Here is a 16,229-nt window from a genome sequence, read left to right on the forward strand (position 1 = left end):
CGAACACTTTTTTGTTTACAGTTGTGCAATATCTTATTACCATAAAAAAGGACCGAGTTTGTGAATAGAAACGTAGACGCAGAATTGGATTCCTAAGATCCCAACCATGGATTTATTGGTGAGAATTCTCTTTAACCGCGCACTGGAGGGTTAATAGGGAGCGTTACGGTACGAACGTAATTAGTTCTAGATTCTAGCTATTTGCATTTTGCGGTGGTATTTGGTTCCTATAATGGGTGCTGCGCTTGTCTGAAATAATTTTCATTAAACGATCATTAGTATAATATAATCTTGAATGTAGCCAACAAAATTTATGTGATTTCCCATTTTCGGAATAATATGAATAATCACAGAATAATTGTTCCCAATATAAAACTCTTTTAATGTTAACTGATACATGGTTAAAGAAAAGTGTTGGAACATTATATTTTTGACTTTCGAAAAATTATCAACCATTTAAGGATGTTCTGGAGGTATATAAAAACGCAACAAAATTTTGGAAAATTTGACAAGATATAATTCTTACTAAATTAATGCAATTACCACAGTTTGGGTTCGATTCACTGCATCGTTTAACAATTATAGCAACTTAGAGGTTTGCACATTTTAACACGTCTTCTTATGGAGAATTCATAAAATTCCACTTCAAACCCTATTTAAACCTTGAAAAAACGCAACTAAAATCTCCAGTCTTTTTTATATGTAGTAAAAATTATGTAATTAATTATGTTCAAAATGTATTAGGATTTACTAAATAGTTACAGAGCAAAAAAAATTATAAACTGTTACAAAACGTCAAATTTATCGTGTTGTCCTTCTCACTAGCATGGAAACGCGACAAGTGTAGACCACTGAATATAGCTACAGAGGGTACAGTATTCGCAAAAGTTTAATGCAAAATATACTCATGAATGGCTTCCATTGCTAATATATTGATGGATTTCGAATTTCTTGTACTTTTGTCTCCCATTGTACCTCCAGAACATTTGAATTCGTAAAATATATCGTACACTGAGTTGCCAGATTAAGATTTGTGTCCCCACTCTACACTTCCCCTTCTACAATGGTGTTACAATGTCATGTGACCACTTGAACTCTTTTCCAAGCACACACAATTTCGGTATACCGAATGAAAATTACGCAGCATGAGAATAAAAGATAAAAAATACTTTGAAAAAACTGTATATCATAGCATTTGCAATGTAGATATGTTTATCTGCGAAATGACAAATACCCAGTTACTCGAACTTTTACGACGACTCCGCCATGCCCTTTGAAACGTGATTTACCTTCGAAGCACTTCCGAGACAACTTCGATAAAGCAGTTTCCCAGGTCTCGGCTTGTGTCTTTGATTAAACCCAAGAAATTTGAGACGAATAAATTTAAAGTTATCTCGGGCGGTCCGGTTAAAGTAAATTATTTGAATGCGAGGAGTTTTTGTAGCGCGCGCGCGCGCGGATGCAACGCCGGGCGCAGTAATTAAGACAAAAGTGACACTGGGAAAGCTGAGGCAACGTTGAATGTGTAATTATAAGATGAAGTTAATGCGGAGTTTGCGATTACAATCATGATAATGCGACAAGTATAATTAAGACGTGCGCAATATGAAGACTACGAACTCGGCGGGACCACCGCACCGGCGAATCCTGGAGCACTTTACAACGCAAAGTATCTGACGAAACGGCGAGAAACTGCGAAACAGAGTATGTATAATATTTAGGTACGCCGGAGCAGCGTTCAGACATTTTGAATTTCGGAGTACTTGTACCGGGTGAATAAGAAGCAAAGGTCATTCGTTCTAGGGGCGAATCTACACCTCTGAATCGGTGGACGTTTGTAAGAGAACCTCGCCGCAAAATTGTTTATGACGAAGAAAATTGTTGAAGTCTTTTTTTTACATCGACACTTTCCACTCATCCAGAAGAGAAACAGTTTGAAAGAAGCCACATGTCGCAAACAAATATGTATTACAGTAAAGTAGCGTTTACTGTCCATGTTCTTGTAACAACGGATATAGCTTATTCTTTCATATTTTGCAACTTCTTTGCTTATCCTTTTACTGTTTTATACTTCGCCTAGTCATTTTTGGCATAAATGCATAAAATCTGCAGTTTACTTATAAATTTACTACTATTTCAAATTCCACCGTCTAATTCTTGTCTTACAATTAGTACGCACAATTCGCAGTAAACATACAGTAAAGTCGCGTTTACTGTCCGCGATCGGGTACGCGATCACTGTCCAGTGCTTACCCACTCCACTTTCATGCTGTCCTTCTCTACGTTCGGCTTTTTTTTTTAATTCCCGGTGTGGTCGGCGCGGTAGACACAGTCATAAAAATATAATGTCGATATGCGATCACTGTCCGCGCAGAACACATCATTCTACATTTATAGCAAAATTGAGTAGATGAAATTGAAAGTTGTTGGAAAATTTAAAAAATTGAAGACGTCAATATATGACTCCTCCTCTATTAAAATCATTACAGGAAGAAATAACGTTCTTATTTCTTGCAATCGAGGCAGACAATTTTTATTTTGCATAAAGAGATCCACAGTCTAGTTATTGAAATGTAAGCTGTTAAAGATTTTGCAAAATTTGATTGTGCGGAGTTATATGTATATAGACAAAAGCCTACTACTACACAGTTGTACAGGGTGTCCTGAGAACCAGGGAGGTGTTCCTGAGACCATTTGAAGCAACGTTTTCCTTTGCGAGAATGGCGTCCGCGGCTTCGTTAAGGAGTTATTAACGAAAAACACGGACCAATCAGAGCGCGACGTAGACGCGTGTTGGCACAGTCGTGTTTTTCGTTAATAAATCCTTAACAAAGCCGCGGCCGCCATTTTTGCAAAGGAAATTGAAGGTAAGGAGGATATTGAAGGAATTTTGAGATACCCTGTAATGGCTACAAGGTCTAGGTTAGTTAAAATTCAAGAAGAAAAATCGTAATGATTGTTGAACAAGCCTAACACATAATTAAAAAGTTCAAGACCCGGTTGGGGCCTGATTTGCTGCCTGACAGCGAACCAAACCTGCGAGATGAAAGTGTATGACGCGCGCATCTAAGAATCGATCTTCGGACGTCGAAGAGCCGTAGAACAAAAGGGTAATTTAGAGAATTCGAAGGAAGTGCGGGGCTTGGTTGCGTCTGGGGTGGTTCTCACAATGCGATGCCCGTGTTGGAGGGAAAGTAAAGGCTGAGTCGACGACGCGACGCGTCGCCTGCTTTCCTAGAGAATAGGCGAGCCCCGTTCCGAAAGAGGGGAATCCGCGAAGCGTTTCGGATGAAACACAGGCTTCCAATTACACGGGAATTGAGAAACAGGAGGAGGTGCGTGATCGAGCATGCGGAACACAGGGAGAACATAATCCGAGAATGACCTGCATTCTTTAGATTCGACGAGGAAAGGGAGGAGCTTGCCGTGACGTGCACGAAATACTTCCAAGCATTCGGAGCGTTAACGCGAGAGGGAATCTCTCCTCGGATGGAAGTGTTCGGATTACTCATAAACGATCCGACTATTCTCGCAAATGCAATCGTAGCCTCTTCAGGTTGAATCGACAAGCACATTTCATAAAAATCTGTATTTCTCGGCTAGAAGAGTCAAGAAAGGCAATCTTTTTGAACACTTTCGATCACATATTTGCATTTAATGTAATAATTGCTCTTTACTTTACCGGACTCAAAATTAGTACCTTTCTCCGTCGAATTATGATGTATTTCGTATGTAATCCAGTAGATTTGTACCCGGGGCTGATGCAGATCGAAGTTTGGAACCTCTAAGATCAATGGTTCAAGAGTTATGCTTGCTTAAATTTGTGCATTTTTCAGTGTTTTTGACCTTACCTGTCAAAAATGCTCAACTTTAAGCGACCATATCTTTTCAACTATTGATTCTAGGGGATCGCAACTTCGATCTGTATCCCCGCCGGGTACAAATCTACTTGATTACATACCAAATACATCATATTTCAAAGAGCAGCCTATATATTTTTAATTAAGGACTACAGACATTAAATTCCATCAACATCTTACGTTTGTAAGTTGCGTTAATGTAACAAATCAGCATAACTCCTGAACCATTGATTCTAGAGGATCAGTTTGGATAATTCTAAAACGTCTTTGCAGTAACCTCATCATACTTGTTACAAAATAATTGGAAAGGCTGCTCTTTACTTTACCGGACTCAAAATTTGTGCCTTTTTCCTACGAATTATGATGTATTTGGTATGTCATCCAGTAGATTGAAGTTCCAGATCGAAGTTTCGAACCTCTAGGAACAATAGTTCAGGAGTTATGCTTGCTTAAAGTTATGCATTTTCAGTGTTTTTGACCTTACCTGTCAAAAATGCTGAACTTTAGGCGATCATAACTCCTCAACTATGGATCCTAGAGGATCGCAAGTTCCATCTGTGTATCCGCGCCGGGCACAAATTTTGTGACTTTGTTACAATAAATGCAACATTACAATATTCTTGAATTTTTGAAATCTTTTACTGTTCTCTATTTCACCCATCCAATTTCATAAATGCATAAAGATTCGCAGTCCATTCATCGCATTCAGAGAACACCCTGAGGAACGTATGCGGGTTAAATGGTACCCATCCCTTTAATATGTGCTATATCTTTCAAATTATTTGGTTCCCGTATTATAGAATTCATCTAAAATAATTTTTTGTTTAAATCTTACGGTGGTAGGAACATCTTTGTAATTTTCCAGATGCTTTTGAACACAGCATATGCACAATTAATTGTACTTTGAAATCTTTGAGTGCTGTTCCTGAAATTTCATTTTTTCATCATTGTATGTACTCCTATTATGAAAATAGGATGATTCAGATTTATTTAAAAATTATAGCAATGATAATAGGCTTGTTAAGTTACTGTTGAAGTCTGTGAAACTTCCTATTTATGATAAAAAATAATCAATTATCTTTCCAACCTTTTTCATTATTTTAATTATTTTCTCGAAATCCTGTTTCGCAACGTTCAAAGCCAAATTGGAGATCAATCTCTACAATTTCGCGGATTATTTATTTCACTGTTTTTCACAGAAGAAATGTTTAATTTTCAAGTTAAAATAGCTCCGAGTGCAAAGGGTTAAAGAAACTTTCCTGAACACCGAACGTGTCGCGGTATCATTTGTAATCCATCTGGTTTTCATAAATAATGTCGTCCCTTAGCAGACATGGGTATCCGATCTCGGCGAGATTTCATCAGGCATTCACGTCACACGTGTTCTCGTCACATAAAATCTAAATTTTCGTAGCTATTTCCATACGTATTTTCATACATCTTATTAGGGGCTCCTCCCTTGGTAATTCCGAGTGAACGCGACAATCTTGCGTCCGGGGATATCGTGTTTCTTCCAGCGGCTCTGTCTTTCAATTTTCTGCCGCAAAATCTGAACACTGGCGGGGAATCCGCGGAAACGCATAAAATCTCGGCGCCAAGAAAATTCGGCAGCTTTACCCAAGTCGTCCGTGTAAACGAGACTTACCGTTACTCTCAGCATTTCCATAAATAATATTCGACTGAACGAGCAATTACTCTCGTGACAATTTCACCACGATTTTTGTCACCAGGAACAAAATGTTGTTCGAATTATGAGCAGACTGCGGATCTTTATGCATTATTCGTATCATTATGCAAAATTGAAAACATGAAATTCAAAATCGTTGAAAAATTTTTTTAATTAATCATGTCAATGTATGACTTCTCCTTTATTCAAATCATTGAGGAAAGAAATAACGTTCAATTTAATTTCTATGTCTAGCAATCGATGCAGACAATTCTTATTTTTATTTTAGAATCATTTCAGAAACGGAATTGCCCGTTTCGAGCTCTGATTATGGTAATACAGTAATGCCTCTATCGACGCAAAAGCCTCGGGGGGATTCGAATTAGCAGGGTAGCTATTTTTAACCACGTTTTTATTAGCTAGCTTTCTTGTCTGTCTGTCTGTCTGTCTGTTCGGGACAAATTTTGCAATTGATTTTAAACTAACTTCCCGACGAGCTAGAGACTTGAAATTTTAATAAACATAGCTCAGAACTGGATGACAATGCAATATTTAAAAAAAAATTTTTTAAAAAGCCTATGCGTTTAGAAGAAAGAATCTATTAAATTTAACCGTTACACCTCCCCGCGCGACGCTCTGTAGTACTTACGTGTCGCTCAGAAGCTCAGTGTGCGTCAGTGTCGCCATTGTTTTCTAAAAATTTATTTTATACTGTTTAGTCCGTTTTAGAAACGTGGTATTTTAAAAAAATTTATTATTTTTTTAGCTTCGAAGGCCGAGCCGATCGTAGAGAAGGACAGCGCGTGTAAAGAGAGACCACGTGACTTTCCGCGTCTCTTTCTTTCCCATACGCTGTCCTTCCCCGCGCCCGAAACGTTCGTGGTCTATTAAACCACTAAATACAGTTGAAATTATATCGTGTTTGGTCTTCTTTTAATCAGAAAAATGCCACGAATATATCGATGAATGTTTCATACAAAAATAAGTAATAATAAAAAAGATTAAATATTGCTGTTACATTGTGAGGACGCACGGGCGTTTGAACTGTGCCGACGACTACGACTCTCCGCGTCGCATTAGTAGTGGTTCACACCGATATACCCGACCAGAGATCAGATTACTACAGTGGAGTGGATATTTTTTTGCGTCCTGCGAGTACAGCCTTTTTGATAGAGACATTACTGTAGTTCACTTTGCACTATAATACTTTTTTCCTAGATCTATTGCACATTCCGACTTCTACGTTTCCCAATTACATTACATTTCCATTCAATTTTAATACTACGCGTTTCCGCTCCGACGACATCGTCGTGTAATGTATTATATTTACCAAACACATATTGCGTCAGTTTCAATTTGAATCATCGTGAATAGATTTCGTACGAACCAATCTGTATAGGAGCAAACAGGTGAATATTTAGTATATTTACGTACAATATAGTAATAGGAAACACTGTGTTGCTGTAACAGAAGGTTCGAATAACAGGTGTTCGTGTAATAGAACGTTCACAAAACGGGTGTTCATATAACAGAGGTACACACTACCGGAATACGATATTATAACTATGGAGAATGCTGCCAAAACAGACGCTGCTAGTGAATGTTTTACGAGAGTATTCTATTGATAAATGTCCAGGACCTGTAACCAGAGTTGCAAAAATTTTATTCAAATAAAAATATCAAATGAGGTGGGTTTAAAACCCACTTGGAAAAAATCCACTTTATTCGAAAAAAATTTCGAATAAAGTGGATTTTTAAGTAAATAAAATTAATAAGATTTTTATTTAAGATAAAATTAATAAGATTTTTATTTACATAAAAATATTTAAATAAAATTTTTATCCAACTCTGCCTGTGACAGGTCGGCACACCCTGTATATTTTAGTCTAAAATTAAAGAGTGTTTTCTTTTCGTAAGCTATCGAACAGTTTAACGTCGATTTAAGTTGGCCGGAGTATATTTTTTGTCGCCTTAATCGGCCATACTCACTGTTTTAAATTTTCATACGTCAATACAGTCCGGGCTTTAAAGCTTATATCCTTGAAATTGTGGATATTACTGTGCCGTATAAATTCATCAATACACAAACTGACTGTCTGGAACTGACAAATCGTACTGGATTTAGCTGTCACACCAGATCATTCAGGAATATTGAGTTATTTCTTGGAACGTACGTATAGAACGTCAAGTTATAAAACAACTGTTTCCATAAAGCATGTAACAGTGGTAAAGATTATTGCAACGTAATTGATTTATTTCGTTGTGTCTTCAAACAACCAATATATTATATACTGCAAATTCAGGAAATAACAGTTTTCTTACTATGTTCACAGAATCTGAAGAGGCTTCTGCAGTTTTTCAAAATGGTGTTTTCTCTTATAAATTATGATGTATTTGGCATGTAATCCAGTAGAATTAAACGAGGAGAACCTAGGAATCGAAGTTTCGATGCTGTAGGATCAATGGTTCAGGAGTTATGCTTGCTTAAAGTTTGTCAATCTGCAGTGTTTTTGACAGGCCTTATCTGTCAAAAATGCTCAACTTTAAACGACCATATCTCCTCAACTATTGATCCTAGAGATTCGAAACTTCGATCTGCATCAAATACATCATAATTTATAGGAGAAAGGCACAAATTTTGAGTCTGGTGAAGTAAAGTTTACCTAAAAAAATTACACTATTTTGTAAACGGGGATATTACAAACCATGCTAGAACCAATTTCAAAATAAACGCTTCTTGCAAAACAATTCATTTATTTTTATTGTTCCTTAAGGACATATTTAAGAAATTGCCTTTGATAAGAATCACGAAAAAAATAGTAAAAGTTGTTTACAACTCTTTTACGTGGGCCTGTATTGAAAATTTAAAGAATTTACTTTGTAGACTCACGTGAACTAACGTGAGTATAATATACATGCTGAAAATTTCATCGAAATTGATTGACAGTTTAAAAAATATACATTTTTGATTGTTTATGTTGAAAGCCTCGTTCTTTGTGCACGTTTTACAAGCAATTTCATTTAAATAAGTAATTATGGGGGTTACAGGACCGAACGTGGACGAATGGCCGTGGAATTACTGAAATGAAAAGAATTACTCAAATGAAAAGAATATTTTGAAGCAAGAACTGTTTGAAAGCAGAGTGCACAATCGCGTTTGTAGAAAAAGAAACAAACGCACAGTTATCTCTCCGGTAATACATGCAAACGAGTAGCAATCAGTCGTTAGGCATTTTCATTGGCACACACCCACACGCACGCAGACATCGCTGTACGTTTTTGTTAATCGCTATAGAGAGGACTGAAGCTGCATTCGCATGATAGTAAGCACTGTATCACTGGCAGGAACTGGCACGGATTTACGTTCGAGAGATTTGAAGCAAAGTAGTTGCGCCCCGATTGCAAGTAACCGTGCAAGTTTTTGCATATCCGTAGCAACTGCATCAGCGCGGCGCAACGCTCGCCCGAGCCAGTTCCGAAACCGGCTCGTTAGTCGCATTATGCAAAAGAAATTGAACGAGCCGGACAGATAGCGAAGGTGCAACACGTTCTTTTATGGTTCTTTTTGCTGCCTCTCCTCGTTCGTTCCGTTTCCATTCGTCGACTGTGCCTGTTCCACGTTTTTCCGCTTATCAACTGCAGTGTTCTCCGCGCGTTGGAATTAGTTATTCGTTAACTAATATCTCCTGCCAGACATTTACATTTCTGAACATTTTTCCATCGCGTTTCGCCCATGTTCTAACAACCACTTTTTAAATGAGAAATTTTAAGTTAATTTATACGGCAATTAAATGTAATACGGGACTTTTTGTTGAAATTATTTAGGAGGAGAAATGATATTAATATTTTATTGGACTTAAATTTGAAATAGTGGAACCACAGAATCCAAGAAACAGCACAGACCCGACGGTTTTTCTTAAATCGAGGTTTTACTCTACCACAACATACTGCATAGTTCTATAAAAATCTTCTGTGTGACCATTCAGTTACATCGGTTCACTAGCTATAAATGGAATGAAAAACGTCCCATAAAATTTGAAAGTTATACTGTATTTTTAGTGTCTCTTATTTCTCTGTCACTGGAGAATTGCGACACGAGTATCTAGAGGTGACGTTAACGTTTGTGTCGCAAGCTCTTAAACTTTGTACGTTCACACAAATCGAGAATGATGTACTCCATAAACGTTACATGGGAAAACAATTTACTTTCTATCTGTTAGACATCAAGACAATCAAAATTAAATAAAACTTTTACTACAGTGTCACTGAAAGTTCTCCTGTGTTGCGGTTTGCATGCCTGCATAAATGTGTTTAAACGTATAAAATTGACTGTCTCGAAATTAACTATACACTAACGAGCATAATTGATTCAACACACTTTAAATCAGAATAACTTTTTTATAAATAGACTTCAATTTTTACCACGTTTTTATTAGCTCGCTTTCTTGTTTCTTGTTTCTCTAGAAGAATTAGTTTAGTAAATGACGTCTAAAAAATATTTTGAAAAAATGCATTTACTATTTTTTTAGCTGGGCCGATAACGAAAATTTAAAAGATGTGTTTGGTCAACTCGTACAAATGATGTACGCTCCGAAAATTTCATTGAAATTGGTTAATTGGTTCACGAGTTATAAACGATCGCAAGTGGTAAATTTTAAAAACCTGGTAAAATTGCAATTTCTACCACTTTCGATCGTTTATAACTCGTAAACTAATTAACCGATTTCAATGAAATTTTCGCAGTAAATTAAACAGGTATCATATTTGGAATACTCGCGTTATTTTTTACTACTTTTTTAGCTGGGTCAATAACGAAAATTTAAAAGATGTGTTTGGTCAAGTCTTATGAATTATATACGCTCCGAAAATTTAATTGAAATTGGTTAATTGGTTCACGAGTTATAAACGATCGAAAGTGGTAAATTTTAAAAACCTGGTAAAATTGCAATTTGTACCACTTTCAATCGTTTATAACTTGTGAACCAATTAACCGATTTCAATGAAACTTTCGGAGCGTATATAATTCATACGACTTGACCAAACACATCTTTTAAATTTTCGTCATTGGCCCAGCTAAAAAAGTAGTAAAAAATAACGCGAGTATTCCAAATATAATACTTGTTTAATTTACTGCGAGAAAACAACTTGGTTGGATCTGAAAAATTTGATAAACGAGGTTTCCCGGGCCACCAAAATCTGCGATGAAATCACGGGAGTCTGATGAAGAGCACAAGGCACGTCAAAGCGTGGTTCTCGAGCACCATTTATCTTTTCGGTATGGCGAGGGTAAAGGAAACGTCAAATAGAAAGTTTTCCGTGTTGTCTTCCGTAAAAAAAAGGGAGCGAAGAAAGACAAATGGATCCTCCTAATAGAATGAAGCCATTTTCAGAATGTTACAAGGGGGGACATACCGTTTTGTGGATCCATTAAACCGTCACTCGGCCAGCGCGGAAACCAATTCTCCAAACGATTGTTCCGAAAAAAATGACTTGCACGCGATTTCCCATATCGAATTCCATTCGACGGAATAACTGTTCGACGGCTTTATCCATTTCGGAGATCGATCTCTTTTTGCGAGACTTTCGGAATATATCTAGGATTCGGCAGAAATGCAATGTCAATCAAAAATATGGAACCACCGAAATAGAGGAGACAATCCCATTTCGATAACTTCACGAAACAATAAAATATCTTACGTTATCATTAGTTGTCGAAAATGTGGTTCTTTGTTTTTTGAATTTTCAACTTTTTTTGCATTGACTTGAGCTTGATCGAGGCCATTGCACTGAGCTGGTGTTGTGCAGCTTTCAGGAGTAAATAAAACAATGAGAAATTATTAAGTAATAAACAAAAAGTCAAGATAATTCCTTTTCTAATACAAAATTTCGTTCACTTAATAGAAAAACGAGGAAATATTGAAATATTTCATATATTTTTTACTGTTAAAGTAAAATAAGTTTCTCAATTTATGTAATTTCATAGAATTGCGTAGACCTCCATTTTCGACCTTGTGCGAATCTTGAAGGTCATTATGTGCAAGAATTAATTTTTAATTAATTTTTTTTGCACACATTTCATTTCTAAAACAATAATGCAGATAAAAGAAATTACAGGCATCGTCACATTACTTTTTCGTCTTTCATTTTAATCAAAATAGTTTTCGAAAAAAACGCTGAGTAGCAAGGACGCGAACGAGAGTTTTTCATTTAAGTTATTAATGCAAAGAAATATATCTTATATATTTATTTATTTTCACTTTCATTTACTACTTTATCTTACGATTTTGTATTCGATATCTTTGTCACTATTATTGCCCATTTTAGCATGCATCGCGTGTAAGTACTATTGTACATATTTGCAAAGAAAGGGGACATCTGTTGTCTGGCAGACCCAGTTCGGATAGCAAGAAGTCTGGGTAGTAGAACGTTCGGATAACGTATGTCGGATACAGGTGGCTTTAATGCACACATATATCAACATACAAATTCATTAAAGCATGCTTAATTTAAAGTTGTGCGAGTCTCGCGCGAACCCTGTAATCCGAAGAAGGGTTACAGTGGCTTAAACTGGGTAAGTTTCAGTACATAAACACCTACATAATATATCCAATGAAAAATAAACAATAATTTCAAGAAATTTGAAGACAGATTAATTATCTAATATTTAGAGAAAAGACTGCTCTTTACTTTACTGGACTTAAGATTTGTGCCTTTCTCCTACGAATTAGGATGTATTTGGTATGTAATCCAGTAGAATTAAACAAGGAGAATCTAGAAATCGAAGTTTCGATCCTGTAGCATCAATGATTCAGAAGTTATGCTTGCTTAAAGTTGTGCATTTTTCAGTGTTTTTGACCTTATCTGCCAAAAATATTCAACTTTAAGCGACCATAGCTCCTCAACTATTGATCCTACAGGATCGAAACTTCGATCTGCATCCGCGCCGGGTACAAATCTACTGGACTACATACCAAATACATCATAATTCGTAGGAGAAAGCTACTAATTTTGAGTGCGGTAAAGTACAGTTTACCCAGAGAAAATATATATGGTACTTAAAATAGTTCCGCATATAAACTTAATAAAAATACATAATATTTCCAATTTCCAAATGTAGTGGGAACTCGGAATCAAATGTAGAAAAATAAAAATCGACTATAAAACCGTTTCGGAACCGACATAAAACCAAAAATGTAAAAATTACAGAACCGAGATATGAAAACCGAAATAGGAACTACAGAAACGGAAACATAGATGAAAATTTCAGTTCCCTGGAACAGCTATGAAGAGGTTTTATAACTGTTTTAATGAAAACCTTTATATCAGGTAATAAACAGTCACTTTCAGGACCATTACAAGCACGGTTCGAAAGAGTTATGCAACTTTTTAATAGGTTCTATGTAAAACTTGAACCGTAGAACTTTTCTGAAGAACGTCTTCGCATTATAAGTTTCGATGGGAACTGATAAAGAAGGATTTTTGAAAGTGAAACTTTTAATTTGAATAGAACTTGCGGAACATGAAAACAAAAATTTGTGCCGAGCAGGCACAGATATGTATTTTGCACGTCGATATTAAGAATGATTGGTCCGCGTTTTTGGTTAACAACTGGAAGCCTCGGAGAACATTTTCGTCAAGGAAAAAGTTATTTCACCCTTACTGAATAAATCTATGAATAAATATCTGAAAATTTTAGCTTTCAATTTTAATTTACAAACGCCACGAACTTTCGTTCCAAGGGTCTAAAGCAGGGCTGGCCAACACGCGGCCCGCGGGGCGATTTTATGTTACTCTTAAAACTTTTGTTTCTCGTTGTATGTACACAAAAAATATGAAATAAATTAATTTGCATGAGTCATATTGGTATAATGCGCAAATGCGACGTATAACAATAAAGTTTTATTCGTTTTGTATTTGTATTACATTTTTTAAAAGCATGTTTACTAAAGTGCGGCTCGTTGTAACGTTATGCGTCATCCAAGTGGCCCGTGAAACATTTTGGGTTGGCCAGGCCTGGTTTAAAGAGCTCCAATAAAAAAAAACAAATTTCGTTCCAACCCAATACAAATCCGGCTTTTTAAACAAATAATGACAACTTATTTGCGTCTCCGGTTTGAAGTCCAGCTTCGAATCACGCCGGTACGGGTTTGCCTGATGAAAACGACACTGTTATGGAAAGAGAATATTCCCGGTGCCACGAGAGATGTAGTCTCGACATCAATTCATTACGATTCCTGGCCATGATACCCAACTATTTTTCACCCATCCCACGCCGCGCGACTAACAACAATACCGATGGCCAATCGATATCGCAGATAACCCCTTTCGTCGCCCACCCTTCACTATCGAGAACTTTCGGTCATTTTTCATCCCCTTGTCCTATTCGCGGCCGGCGTTATTGCGCGAAGAGTGACATCGCCATCCGCATCGACAATGCGTGAACCGGCCACGCATTACTGCCTTCATTCTTCGGATTAGTTGGACAAAAGCAGGCAGTGGAAGTGTACAGGCACGCGTATCTACACCTACGCGAACGAGATTGAATGTACATATTTAACCATCGGTAAACGCCGATACCAGCCCGGTGACTGGTTCACGCTGATAAAAGATTCTATGAAATGTTTCGATGCTCGGGGTCGACCACCTCGACGATCTATCTGATTTGACGTCGCGTTTGTCTTGAATACGCACACGGTGTGCGTGAAAGCTAGGTAACTTACGTAGGTAACAGTCTTTTTTTATAAAATAATCACGATTATCGATCGTAAATGTTAAATATTTATTTTGATGATGCTTACGGCGCTACCGTTTCGATCACTTAGTAAATCTAGCAATTTTGCAATAAACTTTTCTTCTTTCCTAACGGTTCAGTTTAGTTTTGAACCTTTTTCAAAGTCTTTTTTTTATTTGTTTCCATCGATGAATAGAGTCCCGTGATGCCAGAAGTCGTTTTTGTATTGTGCATGAACTATTTGCAGTAGTGTGGCTGAACTTCACCTCACGGGACTAAATATTTTGGACTTCTTTTTATATAATCCTTTAGATTTTGAGGAGGAAGTGCCGGAAATCCAAGCTTCAGTGGTAGGAATTCACTGGTTCGAAAGTTATGGGTGTTTAAGTTGAACGATTTCAAGCGTTTTTGACCGGTATGGGCTTTAATGCGCTACTTAATACTTCATACGTTTCTTTATTGACGTACCTAACAAATTATTTTGACGTTTTCAGCGCATTGGTTCGATCTGATGTTACCAACTAAGCAATAAATGGATTTACTACTTTTGTAGCTGGGCTAATAACGAAAGTTTAAAAGATGTGTTTGGTCAACTCGTACAAATGATGTACGTTCCGAAAATTTCATTGAAATTGGTTAATTGGTTCACGAGTTATAAACGATCGAAAGTGGTAGAAATTGCAATTTTACAAGATTTTAAAAATTTACCACTTTCGATCGTTTATAACTCGTGAACCAATTAACCAATTTTAATGAAATTTTCGGAGCGTATATAATTTATACGACTTGATCAAACACATCTTTTAAATTTTCGTTATTGGCCCAGCTAAAAAAGTAGTGAAAATCAATTTTTGAAAACTCTAAAATAACGTGAATATTCCAAATATAATACCAGTTTAATTTACTGCGAGGAAACAACTTGGTTGGATCTGAAAAATTTGATAAACGAGGTTTCCCGGGCCTTAATACTTTATATGTTTCTTTACTGACCTACCTAACAAATTATTTTGACGTTTTCAGCGCACTGGTTCGATCTGATGTTACTAACTAAGCAATTTAGCAAATTACCACAAAATTTTCAACGTTAGGTCCATTTTTAGACCATTTTCAAGAAAAAATTTTTATATAATTGCGTCTGTAAAAAATTAGTTTAGCTTAACGCTTAACATTAATTTACTTACGCTTTCGGATGAAAACTCAATAGCAATTGCTCGTCCAATAAAGTGTAACGCTTACCTGTAAAAAATACATAATTATTAACAATGTGATCTTAGAACGATGAGATTTTTAACATGTGTATAACTAACATTGATCCACAAAACGCAATTTTCAATTTTCATTACGGGCTCGAATGGAATAGTATTAAAAACTGCCTTTTTTATTTTTTCATGTATCCAGTTGCAATTATTTAAAAATCATTTTTGCACGATATGTAAAAAGCCATGTCAATATCCATATCCAAATAATTCTTCATGGATTTTATCGAATATATTTTTTGAAGTATTCATTTGTTTATTTTTTTAATACCTTAAACCAGATGATTTATATAGCAAACAAATATTGCTATTCGTAGTGTGGTTGGTTTTCATGTTTACTAGCAATTTGTTTTATCGGCCAGCTAGTCACATTGAAGGGGAAAATATTTTTTCAATTCCTAACGTTAAGGGTTGTTTTGAGCAACAAAAGAACACTATTGTAAGTTATAAAGCAGGAGGGCTAAAACGTACACAAATATTTTTCCATCTTACATAAGGTTCATGACATTTAGAAGACCAACAAGAATTAGTCAAAAAATTTTTTTAAACATTATTTTACAGTTTTTATAAGGTGGATTCCGAAACAACCCGTTTCAACCTTGAACCAGATGTTGTAGCTATGGTATTATTATAGCTCAAAAAATCTCAACACGTTGTTTGAAAATTTTCTTCTTTATTAAAATACTATGTGAGTTATGACTAAATCTCACTCTCAT

At 36.2% G+C, this 16,229-nt stretch overlaps 2 protein-coding genes across 7 annotated transcripts in view; both read right to left on the reverse strand.

Moving 5' to 3' along the window:
• The window catches only part of LOC143213078 (uncharacterized), an 832,749-nt gene that overhangs the window by 113,069 nt on the left and 703,451 nt on the right, over positions 1-16,229 (reverse strand). The window lies entirely within an intron of this gene.
• LOC143213087 (uncharacterized) overlaps positions 15,008-16,229 on the reverse strand; it is a 179,980-nt gene continuing 178,758 nt past the window's right edge. The window contains exon 3 of the mRNA XM_076432614.1: positions 15,008-15,493. Within this exon, the coding sequence (XP_076288729.1) occupies positions 15,455-15,493 (39 nt within the window). The 3' untranslated portion in view covers positions 15,008-15,454. The remainder of the gene's footprint in view (positions 15,494-16,229) is intronic.

Source organism: Lasioglossum baleicum, chromosome 10 (assembly GCF_051020765.1).
Source record: "Lasioglossum baleicum chromosome 10, iyLasBale1, whole genome shotgun sequence".
Classification (NCBI taxonomy): domain Eukaryota; kingdom Metazoa; phylum Arthropoda; class Insecta; order Hymenoptera; family Halictidae; genus Lasioglossum; species Lasioglossum baleicum.